The sequence below is a fragment of the Gopherus flavomarginatus genome, chromosome 4 (assembly GCF_025201925.1).
Source record: "Gopherus flavomarginatus isolate rGopFla2 chromosome 4, rGopFla2.mat.asm, whole genome shotgun sequence".
Lineage (NCBI taxonomy): Eukaryota > Metazoa > Chordata > Testudines > Testudinidae > Gopherus > Gopherus flavomarginatus.
Window position 1 is genome coordinate 55,329,192 of NC_066620.1, and position 14,264 is coordinate 55,343,455.

Sequence of the window (14,264 nt, forward strand, 5' to 3'; positions counted from 1 at the left end):
TCCGGCGGCTGGGGCCCTTCTGAGCTCTGAGGGCCGGTCTTTATAGTTCCAGGTCGTCGCCTGACCCTTTGGGGGGGGGGGGCGGGCTCAGAGCTCCCTAGCTCCGCTCACTCTGGCTTCTGGCTGGGCTCTTCCTCCTCCGGGGCGGAGGGGAGCCATGCTGGCTCACTACAGTCCCATAAAATATATTTCCTCACCCACCTTGTCTCTCTAATAACCTGGGACCAGCGTGGTTACAACACTGCAAACAATGTTAATATGTGGAAATTAACGTGCATTAAACCTGAGTGGACACACTCCTTCAGAAGTAAAGTGGGCTTAGCTGGTTATAGCTTAATCCTCCCTTAGTTTAGCCCATGCATACATGGAAAGTTACTGTGCTGCAAACCAGGGTGTGAGTCTATAGTGCACTGCTTGCTGCACAGTAATAGCCCATGTGGACACTGCTACACCACAGTGAAAGTCCTGCAGCAGGCGTGGCCAAACTGTGACTCTGGAGCCACATGTGGCTCTTCCGAAGTTAATACATGGCTCCTTGTATAGGCACCAACTCCAGGGCTGAAGCTACAGACACCAATTTTCCAATGTGCCGGCAGGGGAGGGGCTCACTGCTCAACCTCTGGCTCTGCCACAAGCTGTGTCCCCACTCCACCCCTTCCCGTCCCCTCTTCTGAGCCTGCCGTGCCCTTGCTGTTCCCCCCCAGAGCCTCCTGCATGTCACAAAACAGCTGATCAGGAGGTGCGGGGAGGAAGGGGGAGGTGCTGATCAGCGGAGCTGCCGGTGGTTGGTAGATGCTGGGAGCGTGAGGGAGAGCTGATGTGGGGCTGCTGATGTATTACTGTGGCACTTTTGCCATGTACATTGGTAACTGTGGTTCCTTCTAAGGCTCAGGTTGGCCACCCCCTCCTGGAGTATGGCCCTGGCACTCAACATCCTGGCTTGCTGCACAGCAACGTGCTGTGTAGACAAGTCCATATCTGTATTAGCGTCGCACCTTTAGTTAATTCATCTTAACTTTCCTGAGTGTCTTTGTCTTCCATATTAGCTACTCAAATAAATACTCCCTCTTATACTTGTTTCAACTTGATCCTACAGGAAGGGAAGTTATGAACCTCTGTTTCCATAGAAAGCAGTCAGCTTTCTGGATTACAGCTTCCCAGCAGGAGCACAGCAAATAGCTTACCTCAGCCTGGAAAAGAAACAGTAATAAAACACAGCTCTTATCTCCCTAGAGTGTTTAAAAACCAAACATTGCAGCACCAAGAACCCAATCTGATTATAAGGAAAAATGAAACTGACTATGCTGATATAATGTGCAAGCTAAGGAATGTGAAAAGACCAAAGAGCAGTTTGACAAGTTGGCTTTTTAAAAAGTTTGCTTTTAATAAGCTAAGATCCTCTTAGAAACATACTGTAAACACATATAGCAAGTTCTGTAAATGACACACATTTTTTGAGAAAACTATTGAGATAATTTCAGCTGAGACATCTTGCTTGGCCCATGTTATAGCAATGAGAAAATTCTACTTCAGCGGATTTGTCAGAATATGCTAAATTCAGAGTGATTCAAAATCATGAACAGAGATGGTATCAATAAGGCATAGCATCTTCCACTTTTTCCTTCTATTTCGGATGTCACAATTTCTCCTCTCCTTGTTAAGAGGTACATGAACCCAGCTTGTGAGAGCATTTGAGACAGTAAAATTATTACTCTTTTAAGGTGGAGCCCTCCTCACACGCACTCTGGCAGGGGGCTGCACACTTCCATTTCTTAATCCTTTGCATGAACCTTTACAATTAACTATCTTTCAGTATGAGGAGTTTCTTTTAATAAGATGAAAGGGAGGTTCTCAAGAGTTCTCAGTTATGATGATACATAACCATCAAAACAGATTAGCCTCAAATTTGGCAAAGGCAGGGTTAAAAATGATGCAATAGCATGTGGCTCAACATCTTCTCAGCCCACTTACCGTGGTGTCTCTTCACAGAATGGAATGTTCTGAATAATAGGGCTCATCTTCTGAGAAGGTACACATCTCATGTACAACCGAAAATGAACAGTTTTAAAAGTCTAAGGTTTTGAAGGGATGCTCATTATAGCTTCTCTGCCTGTTAAATAGTTCATGAGTTAACAGAGCACTGAATTTTAGAAATTGTTCCTCTATGCCTAAAAGGTGTAGTTTTAAAATCAGAGGGTTGGTGATAAGCAGAACTAGAAAGTCTCCATCTTACATTTTACTCTGTTTAACAATCCCAACTTAACCATTGTCAGAGTGGTAATTAAAACATGGCAGATATCTTCAGAGGCAGCACTTAGTAAAACGTCAAATGAAACCATGGTCAACTTCTGTTCCAGCTGGGTTTGAGGAGATCAGACGCTACCATTATGAGCCTCTTCAACAAAGCAGCATGATGGTCTCTTTCAGGAGTTGGCCAACTCTATCATCTGCTCAGCGACTGACGCAGCTCTTCATACATTGCTTGATCCTAACGATGCCAAGTTAGGTGAGGAAAAAGAAAAGATATTTCAGCACAGCAAGAATGCATGCTATGTTTACAGGTGACTTTACACACATTTTCCATTAGGAAAACTAAACAGAAATGATCTCTGTGCCTGGTGGCTAATATTTGGCTAAAATATTTACAAAAGGAAAAACAATTGGAATCTAAAGAGAATCTCTTTTATGGGATTCGCTTAAGACAAGTCACCAACATTCTGTAATTAGACTTTGTGTTGGCAGAGTTCTTCTATAAGTATAAGACACTGCCATGCTTGTCTGAGACCATGTCTATGCACAGAACTGCACTGGTAAATTTAAGGTGTGATTTTTGAACCAGTTTAGTTAAGCCCTGTGCAGATAGTGTCTTATTTTGCTTTAAGAGCAATTTACTTTGGTTTAGTTTATGCGTATTCCCAATCCTGAACCAAAATAAAGCAATTAATAATAAATTAATAATAAATAAATAATAATAATAATTAAGCTAAACTGTTATCTTTCTCATATAGACTGCTCTTTTTCCTGGTCTTCTTCCACAAGATGGTACAGGATGGGGGTGATGCAGCTAATGTCTATATTATTTGCCAGATCAGACTTATCTGGCTGAGTGGGAGCAGCAGCAGCTGGAATGGGGTGAGGAATGGAGGTTCAAAATGCACTTTTCACTCCAAAACACCCTCTGCCACCAGAGATCAGGTGCCCTAAACTGTGAACAATGCAGCAGCTGTTTTATTGAATTATGTAACTCTACTACAGCGTCACTTCACATTATCTGTGGTTGCACTGCAACTAGCCAAAATAATCCCATTCCAGTCTTTACCAGTGTAACAAGTAGGCAACTGTCCTACATGCTGCTTGGTCAAATATGTACTTCTCCAACCACTTGAATTCTTGCCTCTTGAGAGCACTTCTCAGAGCATAGAAAGTGTTTAGATAAAGACAACAGAAAGCAGACCACAAAATTTATTCTTGCCAGAATCTCTTGGGCTGACCCATCCCCAACACTAAAAGGAAAAGGAGTATTCACCCCGATACTTCCTTTTCAGAGGATTTGTAGGCTAAAAGACAAGTGAACTTCAGGAAGGAACAAAGCTATAAAGGTAAGATTTCTACACATCCAGGCTAGAAACAGAACTTTTTAAAATTAGCATTACCATCTCCAATATATTTCCCAGTTTTCTGCTGCAAGAATGGGACTCCTACTGCCATCGTGCCATGTTAAAGAGGGTTTTCTGATTTACAAAGTGACCTTCAGCCTAACTGAGCTATTTGAAGTTTAGCTCCTAGTGTATATAGAAAATATTTTATTTTCAACTAGTATGATTTAAAGGTGGAAGTCAAAACCGTAATTAAGAAGCTGTAACCAGGATTGAGGAGGACAGTAGCCTCGTTTACTGAGCTGAGGAAGGAAGGAGTGCTGGAGCAGGAAGTGAGGCAAAGGTAGAGGGAATGGAGAAGAGTAAACTTAGCTCCCACATTTAAAAACCCTGGGATAAAAGGTAAATAACCTGCCAAATCTGTGAAAGTAATATTTTCAGTCTAAAATAATTATTTTAAACCAGTACAGATATGCTAGGTGCATCCAGAGGCTAAGCACAAAGTCAGTTCTGCCATTCTCTAAACGCTGTTTACAGAGATGTTCCCATTCTGCATTAGGATGAAACCTAGGACCCTTTCAAAATTTTTTCACAAAAAATGAGCGTGTGCAACAGAGCGACAGATTGATTCTAGTCCCTCTCCCCAGAATAGCCCACAACCAGTTGGTTAGGGCACCTACCTGGGACAGGAGAGATCCAGGTTCCAAGTCCCAGCTTCAATGAATATTTAATTATTTATACAAAGTAAAACAGCACCAATAAGAAAGACTGAGGGAGAATTGGAGAAGGGACTTGGAACCTGGGTCTCCCACATTCCAGGTGAGTGCCCTAATCAGAAGGCTATTGGGGCAGGTGTCTCTACGGAACCAGAAACTTCTTTGGGAGGGTTTCTTAGGTCCAGGATGAAAGTTTCATCAAAGCTGATACATTCTTATAAAATGTCTTGGTTTTGATGACTCTCTATTTTCCAGCACAAAAAAATGTTTAGTCAAAAAATTCCTAACCAGCTCTAATGAAATAAGGCTTGTCTATACTAACGCTTAGTTCACAGCAAGCTGGCGTGTAAATCTACCCTGCACAAGCCTGCCACGCAACTCCTCTGCTTCAAAAGCATGAGGATTCATAATTCATGTCATTTAGTGTAGGCAGTGTAACTGCAGTTACTGGTCTTATTCTTACATACACAAATCTTTTAAAGTCTTACTCAAGCCATTTACTTCCATATTATCCTGCATCAAGGAGTTCCACAGGTTAATACAGATATTGATTACTGAAATTCATAGCTGAAAATGACTTTTCTTTGAGATAATATACACCAGGAAAGGGATATCAGTGACCATGAGGTTATTAAGGGTATTTATCTAATCATTTTATGCCCATCACATTTTGAGTTTGAAGGAAGTAGAAGAACTGGCTAATTTATTTTTAGCTCATGTTCAAACTATAGCGAAAGTGATATCAATGCTTCATGACTAAAGTCCATAAGGCCAGCAGACACGTGGAACTTTTCCAAGCCAGCAGACACGTGGAACCTTTCCATGAGAAGGGCCCTAAAGCAATAAAGCTACTGTCTAAATGCCAAAGATTTCTCCTCTGGTCACCCTGCATGAATGAGAAGTAATGATAGTAAATACTTAACACACTTACCGGCCATTCATCAAAAAGAGAATGGTTCATGATTTGACCTTCCAAACATATGATTAAATTATATGTTGACTTATAAAGTAATGAAAAGGCTGATAATCAGGAAGAAAAAAAGAAGAAATAGCTTTTTCTTAATACATCTTCTTATCTCTAGACAAAGATGTTATCATTATATATTAAGCTGTACTGAGCTTCCCCCCCTCTCCATTCAGCAGGTGCATGCATGGTGGAAGCAAAGTGTAATGCAGCCACACCACCATGGGTTGTGATCTCATCAGATCTCACAAGCTTAACAATACCTTAAGAGTCAGTTCTTGGATTGAAAATGTCTTTGAAAAATCCAGGATGCTGCAGAAAATGATGTTAAGGAGGTACACCTCCCTGAGCCAGTACTGAACTCCCCCCATCATCACTGTGGTGCTGGAAGGGCAGTAATCTTCCTCGATGAGACTTAAAACAGAGGCCCTAGATGCTTCAGTTCATTTATGAAAAGTGCCATGGGATCTTTTAGAGCATTAACCCAGATGTCCTGAACACAGGTTCAAACCCAGTAAATATATGTTGTCCTCAGTTCTTCCCACCAGTTTCTAGTAACTACAGAATTCTTCACTGCCTATCCTCAACTTGCTTTGTGTGATGTTAAACAATATTCACCAACCCACAATTTCATAGCTTCTCTTACCTTTCTTGATATAGATGATTTCACTTTTTTAAATGCTTCTTCAAAGTATTTTCGGCTAATCTTGATTTCTCCTTAAAAAGAACACCATACAATGGACTTAATGACTATGATTTACTTCCAATTCAGTATATTAAACACACACCCATACACTGCTTTCCAAGTAACTTCCTGACTGCCATTAGTGAAAATATCTGAAGTCTTTGCATTTCACTAACTGCTTTGTCTACTCTGTGCAACTGGCTAAGATCTGAGCCACAGGCTTGATGAACTCCTGAATTTCAGTATCATGTCTAATGCAGACTCTGTGATCTTGAGCACATCCCTTACCCTCTGTACATCAGTTACACCATCTACAAAATGGGGACAATACCTACTTACCTCACAGGGTTGTTTTAGGTATCAGTGTTTGCAACTATAGATTAAGGGCTTGATTTTCAAAGTAATTGTACCTCCCATCAAATTCAGCTAGAATTCAAGGTGCTCAACACTTCTGAAAACAACAAGTTGCATAGTGCAGGAAAGCAAGCCAAAGGCTCTGTGGACCCAAAATGGCTTAAAGAGAGTCAGAATTCCATTTGAATTTTTATTACAAGTAATACCCAAGGTAATTATAACTAAGTAAAAATGAAGGTTTTTTCCTCTAATTTCTCTGTGCATTTCACAGCACTTTATATACAATGAATTTCAGTTTCCCTCTTCAGTCCAATTAGTTTTCCCTGTTTGTGTGGGATTGCACAGCAAGAGGGGAGAGAAAAATATTTTTTTAAAATAGGAAAATGTGATTTTAAAACCACAAAAACTGGTAAAGGGACTTATGGGCAGGTACAGTACTTGCAACCACTTAACTCACTTTTGAAAAAGACCAGAATTCCAATTGATTGTCCCTTTAGTGACAGCTCTTCTATTTGTATTGTGAAAAATTTAAACTTTTATTTGGCCAGATCCAGTGAGAGATGAAAGGTATTCTGCTCTTCATGTCAATTTTACTTGAGAGCACACAGGATGTTATAGAATTGGGTTTTGCACAGAGGGCGTTTAAAATACAGTGTCCCACACAAAACACACATCCATTCCCTGGGAAAAGCATAGCAGTCAAAAATATTTTCCTGAGCCCAAAAAGGACACTTTTCTCCCAAGATCAAACAATTTCTGACCCAAGTATTCACAATTATATGTGTGCAATTTGCATGTGCAAGTACCACATCTGCTCTCTCAAAATGGATAATCCTGCATGCAAGTGACCAGACAATGTCACCAAGTACCTTAGACGGACTGATTACAATAAATATTTGAACCTTAGGCCTGCAACTCCATTCCCAAATTTGAACGTCTAATACTACTTAACTTTTTAAACAAAAGCCCAGTTTCTAATAAATTTAACTTCAACGTCTTTCCTGGAAATCCATACTAGTACACCTATTGTATTCACCACAATATCTTAAAGGCAATGCCTCCTAATGATTACTTTTCTATATTTTCTCAACAGAAACCTTCTCCCCTAGTTCTGGTTGGCGCAGTATCCTCCAAGAGTTCAAGCAGATTACGTTTATGACCTTTAACTAGTTTAACTACTTTCACCACTTAATCATCTTCCCACTGTTCCATTTAGACTTTATATGCCTGTCTTACCTTTCTTGCTCTTGCCATTCTGTAGAGCCATTTCCTGTCTCAGGGCACAAACTGAAGCTTCACGCACTAGAGCGGAAAGATCTGCCCCCCTAGAGATAGATACAAATAGAATGGATCATTTTAGGATACATTTCTCTCCATCATCTCTATTTGTGATGACATACACACAGCCAGGAGAATGCAAAAGATGCAGAAATAGTAGAACCGCGGGTGAAAGGCAAGAGTATTTGTTTAAAAAAAAATTCTGGTTATAGAAAGCATCTGAAATCAAGTCTAAGGATCTACTTCTCTCAGTAATTTACAAATCTTGGGGTTGGGAATGCAGAAAACAAACAGAGAATTTGGTACAAAGGTTACATAGTCTTCACAAAAAACAATAGTTGAGTTAGATTCACTCAGACGATCCTATATCACTTGGAAGATTATAAACTACAGTGCATTTGATCCTGAATAAACCTTCTGACACAGAGACGAGGAGGGAACAGATGGCTTACTGATTCTTCACTGAAATATGCACTCCTGGGACCCACCTAATGCATCCAGATTAGGTATTTCAGACATTAACTGTGGCTCTGAATTTATTTTGTAGACAAGAACCAAATACAGCAGCCATTCCTAGCCTTTTTTAGTCAGAGTTGCATCTCACAATGGATTGGCACCTGGGCATTCCCTGTCCCCATGCAACTGTCCTATGCACCTTCGTCTGCTTCCTCATCCTCCACATCTTCTTTTACTCCTTCTCTTCGTCCTACTATCTTGTTTACTCTTTTCAGGGCTGTGATAAATGAGGGTTGGGGTAGCTCCCTTTTATGGGCACCCAACCAGCCAGTTAGCTATAAAATCCCTGTTAATAGCTGTTCTCTACTTGCTTTACCTGTAAAGGGTTAAAAAAGTCTACAGGTAAAGGAAGGGAGTGGGCATCTGACCAAAAGAGCCAATGGGAAGGCTAGAACTTTTTACAATTAGGAAAAAAACTCTCTCTTTGTGTCTGTTGTTCTCTGGGGAAGAGGGGAACAAGGCAGCAGTTATGCTGTGAGAAGCTGAAGGCCAGGTATGAAAATCATCAGAATTATACATAGAAATTGCTTATTTGGAAACCTAGATCAGAAATGTCTAGAAAGTCACGATTAGGTTTATTTCTTTTATTTTGCAAGGCTTGCGGACTCCTCTGTGCTAACCCCAGATGCTTTTGTTTTGCTTGTAACCTTTAAGCTGAACCTCAAGAGAGCTATCTTGATGCTTAATTTTTGTAATTGTTTCTTATAAGATTTAGCAAAAAGCCTACGTTCCAAATGTATTTCCCTTCTTTTTGGGTTTAATAAAATTTACCTTTTTTAAGAACAGGATTGGATTTGTGTGTCCCTAAGTAGTTTGTGCACGTGTTTAATTAGCTGATGGCAACAGCTGATTTCCTTTGTTTTTTCTCAGCTCTTCCTGGAAGGGGGATGAAAGGGCTTGAGGGGACTCCACAAGGAGGAATCCCCAAGTGCGCCTTCCTGGGTTCTCAAAAGGGGCTGGGGTTTTTTTTTGCACTTGGGTGGTGGCAGCATCTATCCATCTAAGGTCAGAGAGAAGCTGTAACCTTGGGAGTTTAACACCAGCCTGGAGTGGCCAGTATTAATTTTTAAAATCCTTGCGGGCCCCACCTTCTGCACTCAAAAGTGCCAGAGTGGGGAATCAGCCTTGACGTGGTCTTTTTACTCTTCACTTTACTCTCTCCCCAGGCTTCACCTCCACTTTATTTCATTTTCTACCAGCTGAGCGTGGCAGGCTGCCAGCTGCCTTGTGTTATATCTTTTAACCCCACTGGAATTACCAAGCACTTTTTCCCACAGGGCTACCTATTATCATGGATAAAAGAGGAGACAAAGCAAGCAGTCTGAGAATGAGCAAGTTTGGTCATAGTCCTATCCAAGGGAGCATACTTCACCCTCAGTGTGGGGAATACTGAACTATTGGCCTCTGAATGCTCCATGTCCACAAATAGTGATTAGATCAGTCTTTAACAACAGCTGGAAACAAAGTGCTATAAGTTATTCATAAATCAACAGCTGGTACATGGCATGTAAGTCATACAAAACTAAGTTTTTAATACCTTTGGCTCAAGCAAACAAATGTATTTAAGGAGTTATTTAATCACCAGATAAATCTCTCCTCTTATAAGCCATTTAAAGAAGAGTTAACAAGAACCAAAAGGTCTGTACCGTACCCACTTTGTTTTACATTTATTTAAATCAAATGCAGTGGATATTGAAATTTTATTTGCTCAGTATTGCAGATCTAGCAATGAGAGCTTCAAACACCTGGATACAGGGACTGAAATACTCTCCAGTCACTGCACATTCTTTAATTACCTTCAGAGCCTCTGCCAAAATGCTTGTTTGCAACTTCCTACATCGTCACTTCATTCACTGACAGAAACTATATTCCCCTTCCTCCCCAATGGTGAAGCACATCAGCACTGCCATCTGCTGCATGCATCCTAACATTTGCTCCCCTCTCTCTACTTGGATGGTAAAGGGGTTCCTGCATTTGAAGTGTAGACTGAAAACGACTCAAAGTTAGCCAACTGAATTCACTATCATGAAGTGGAGAAAGTAGCAGTGGAAAATGCTACATCATTCAGATGTATAACAAGGAAAAGTCCAGCCAGCAGTTCAAAAGTTCCTCTTTCTAGTCAACTCAGAGTTAAACTTGTTCCCCCTAAGTCAGTTTAAGTGGCTGAAAAATGCAGTAACTTCTCACCCACCCATTTCCTGTCTCTTTCTCTTCAAAAGAAGTTGGGGTTAGAGCAGTGGTAGGCAACCTATGGCATGCGTGCCGAAGGTGGCATGCGAGCTGACTTTCAGTGGCACTCACACTGCTGGGGTCCTGGCCACTGGTCCGGAGGGCTCTGCATTTTAATTTAATTTTAAATTAAGCTTCTTAAACATTTAAAAAACCTAAAATGTTAAAATGTATGACCGGCACACGAAACCTTAAATTAGAATGAATAAATGAAGACTTGGCACACCACTTCTGAAAGGTTGCCGACCCCTGGGTTAGAGGATATCAGAGAGGAGGGTAAAGCTGCACAAACCTCTTTCCTTCTTCTCACCATGCTACCAGAAGGCTCTGGAAGGGGGCAATGCAGTGGAGACCTTCTCCTCTCACTCCAGAAGGTTTTGGAGGGAACAGAAAAAAGACACCACTCCTTCTCTATTCAGGCATTTAGATGGAGTGGAGCTTCAGATTAACTCAGATACCTACTAGCCAGAGGCTGTCCTGTCACCACAAGCTGAGTCCAAGGACAGTAGCCTGCCTTTGTTAGAAATCCTAGGTGATCACCCCCGCACCTCCTTACCAACACCTGGGACAGGGAAAAATGGGAGCTTGTGCTCATTTAAAGTACTGTCATAGAACCTTGCTTCCGGGGGCTATTACAGACTAAGGGTATATCTGGGTAACACACGTTGTTTTGTGACCTCCATTTTGTTTTTGTTAATGCCATTTTGCGATCGTAATAATAACTGCGACTGTCACTTAGCACTGCCACTTCCAGATTGGATTAAAGACACCCACATGGGGCTGAAAACCATTCTAATCCTGACAAGGTCAGTCTATCCTGGACACGGTGTCCCCATGCTATGGTGGGGGCACCACGAAATGTAAGCAGACCAGACTAAGGAGAGGGAAGCTAGGAAGGGCTGCCTGGCCTAAGGCCACTAACCAGCCCTCAGACTAACTGGAGGAGGACGGGGGTGAAATCAGAGCAGGGGGGCGCGTTGTTTTCCAAAGCTCCGTAACTCTCAAGTGCTTTCAAGAGTAAAAGTATCTGTGGTAAAGAAACTCTTTTGTTGGGTAGGAAATTGTTACATCATTTTTTTCATAACAACCACCTCCCTTTAAAAACAAAAGGCATTCATCTGCAGCTGGACTTAAATAATTAAACAACTCCCTTGCTAAGCCTGTGTTACTATGGCATTAAAGCAAGGGTCTCAGAAGGATTCCATTAGATTTCAGAGGTCCCACAGCCAGGTGGGCTCTAGTGGAGAACATGTCTAAGCAATGTGTGCTCAGAAGGCTGTGGCACCAATTCTGGGGGCTCAGGCAGCTGGATTGCCGGGTTCCACTGCCCAAGAAAGGTGTCAGATGTGAAGTCTGCACTAGGGAGTGTGCCTGAGAGACCCAGAGCTAAGAACAGGACCCAGACCAAGGGGGATTGGAATCGATTTACAGCAGTCCATCCAGAGAGGAAAACTGGGACAAGTTGTAACAGGAATACTCAATACCCTCCATCTTTTATTTATAGATACACGTCCATCTTATAGAGTTAGCTTTACTGCTAGAAAGGGTCTGGTAAGTTTCTCAGCCCCGAACTTTTATCCAGGATCTCATCATCTCACATCCTGAATATTGCAATATCCTTTTCCTCTGGCTTTGACAAATGCAGTTTTGCCACTCTGATATCCATTCACAATGCTGCTGCAGAGATCACTTTCCTATCTGGTCACTTTGACCACATCACCCCTTCTCCACACATCCTTTAACTGACTCCCCTTTCTCTATTGCATCCAACATAAGCTGCCTATCTTCATTTTCAAGGCCTCTAATGAACTATCCCTGCTCTACTTATCACCTCTCATTCACTATCTACTGTGATGCCAGCTTTCTTTGCCCAACTGTTAAATTTTCAAACAAGCACCATTGTGTGCTCTCCAGTGCTGCCTCTCATGCTTCGATGGAGCTCCCCATAAATATTTGCAAAGCCACCTCATTATCCTTTAACACCCTCCTTAAAACTCTCCTTTGCCATGATGTCTACACAAAACAAAAACAACCACCGGCAACAGTTAGGCCACCAATCCACTGATATCACTACCTATTATACAGGCAATACTGTCTCATTGTTTCCTTGTACTTTCCCATCTGTCTGTCTGTCTCCACCTGTTGTCTTTTGTCTTATACTTCGATTGTAAATTTTTTGGGGTAGGGACCATGTTTTTGTTCTGTATACAGTGCCTAGCACAATGGGATCCTGCCCCATGACTAGGGCTCCTAGGCATTACAGTAATAATTAAGATGGTTGATGTTGTGGTTAAAGTATTTTTTTTACACTGAAAATTATTTTTATTGCACTGAGCAGAGATTAAGAGTGCGAAGTCTTTAGGGGAGCAATTATTACCTCAAAGAAATTTAAGATTAACCAACCAATCATGTCTATCTGTTTAAAGCTTTGAGGAGTTGTGCAGTGCTATGGCTTTGCAAATGACCGATAAGAGTGGTTATTAAATTTGCATCAAGTCCATCCTTTGGACATTTGTACTACATGAAGGCTCTTCAGTATAAAATATGCCTCCAACACTCCGTGTCACATACAATACAAACATTATCCATTTCTGTGAACTAACTCAGAGAACATGCTATGTGTACCAGTTTTGCCTACCCACTTTTACCACCTTTAACTGTGGATCCAGTTTAGAGAGAGATGTTTCAAATTTTGTATCTGTGGTTCAGTGTAAACATTGCAGAAATAGAGACAAGGCAAAGAAAAAAGGACAGAGTGGCCTTTGCTAAACTACAGTAGTGTCAGGCACCACCAGACTATTGTGTAGGAAGAGGAAGCCTGTACCATTTACAAAGTCTTAGCAAATCCCTGGAAAAACTTCAAGTATAAGTGATGGAAACAGAGGGCATGGCGTTTGAACCCTGAGAGTCAGTAAGTCCAACGTTCCTGTTAAAAATCATGTAAAACACATTAACATGAGTAGGACATTTCTCACTGCACGCATCTGAGTTAAAAATAGAAGACACTCACGTATAGCAATCACAACGTTGATCATAAGCAATTTCTTCAAGGTTTACATCAACATCCAAAGGGGGTCGGGTACCATCCTAAGGAGTTGGGGGTGATGGGAGAAGAAAAGAAATGGGTATTTTTTTAGAATAAGAAACCCCCAAAGTGACTATCACACAAAGATCATGTTGTGGTCAGGCTGTACAATTTCCTGAGACTACAGGGGTGGGGGATTAGTACACCTCAGAAAAGGACAAGAATGAAGACCAGGTCTGCAGAACCACTTGACACTGAATTGATTCAGAAAATGCTGCTGAATTCCAGTGTTGAGGCTAGCTGTGTCATGGTCAACATTACCCTTACAGAGAGGACGACGACTGTCCAATTATGCTGTTCACAATTCAAGAAGGATGCTGAAAAACTGGAGAAGATTCAGAGAAAAGCTACATGAATACAGGATTGGAAAAATGATTTATAGGGAAAGACTCAAGGAGCTCAATCTATTTATCTGATCAAAGACACGGTTAAGGGGTAACTATCGCAATCTGCAAATACCTACGTGGGCCACAGAAATTTGATAATCGGAGCGCTCCTCAATCTAGCAAACAAAAGTATATAACAAGATCCAATGGCTAAAAGTTGACGATGGACAAATTCAGACTGCAAATAAGATGCAAATTTTTAATAGCAAGGGTAATTAACCTCTGAAACAATTTACCAAGGGTTGTGCTGGATTCATCATCACTGGAAATCCTTAAATAAAGATTTTCCCCCAAAAAATATATGCTGTAGTTCAAGCAGGAATTAATTCAAGGAAATCTACGGGCCTGTGTTAAAGAGGAAGTCAGAGATTATTACAGCTGTTCCCTCTGAATATAGATTAATGTAAAGCCGGGGTGAGCAAACTACAGCCTACAGGCTGCATCTGGCCCGTCAG

At 41.3% G+C, this 14,264-nt stretch overlaps 1 protein-coding gene across 2 annotated transcripts in view; it reads right to left on the minus strand.

Moving 5' to 3' along the window:
- Positions 1 to 1,364: 1,364 nt before the first annotated feature.
- Positions 1,365 to 14,264, minus strand: part of NVL (nuclear VCP like) — a 68,462-nt gene continuing 55,562 nt past the window's right edge. For both annotated transcript variants that reach the window (XM_050948489.1, XM_050948488.1), the window contains 4 exons: positions 13,349 to 13,425; positions 7,552 to 7,640; positions 5,923 to 5,993; positions 1,365 to 2,488 (listed from right to left, as the gene is read on the minus strand). In XM_050948489.1, the coding sequence (XP_050804446.1) occupies positions 2,444 to 2,488; positions 5,923 to 5,993; positions 7,552 to 7,640; positions 13,349 to 13,425 (282 nt within the window). In that variant the 3' untranslated portion in view covers positions 1,365 to 2,443. The remainder of the gene's footprint in view (positions 2,489 to 5,922; positions 5,994 to 7,551; positions 7,641 to 13,348; positions 13,426 to 14,264) is intronic.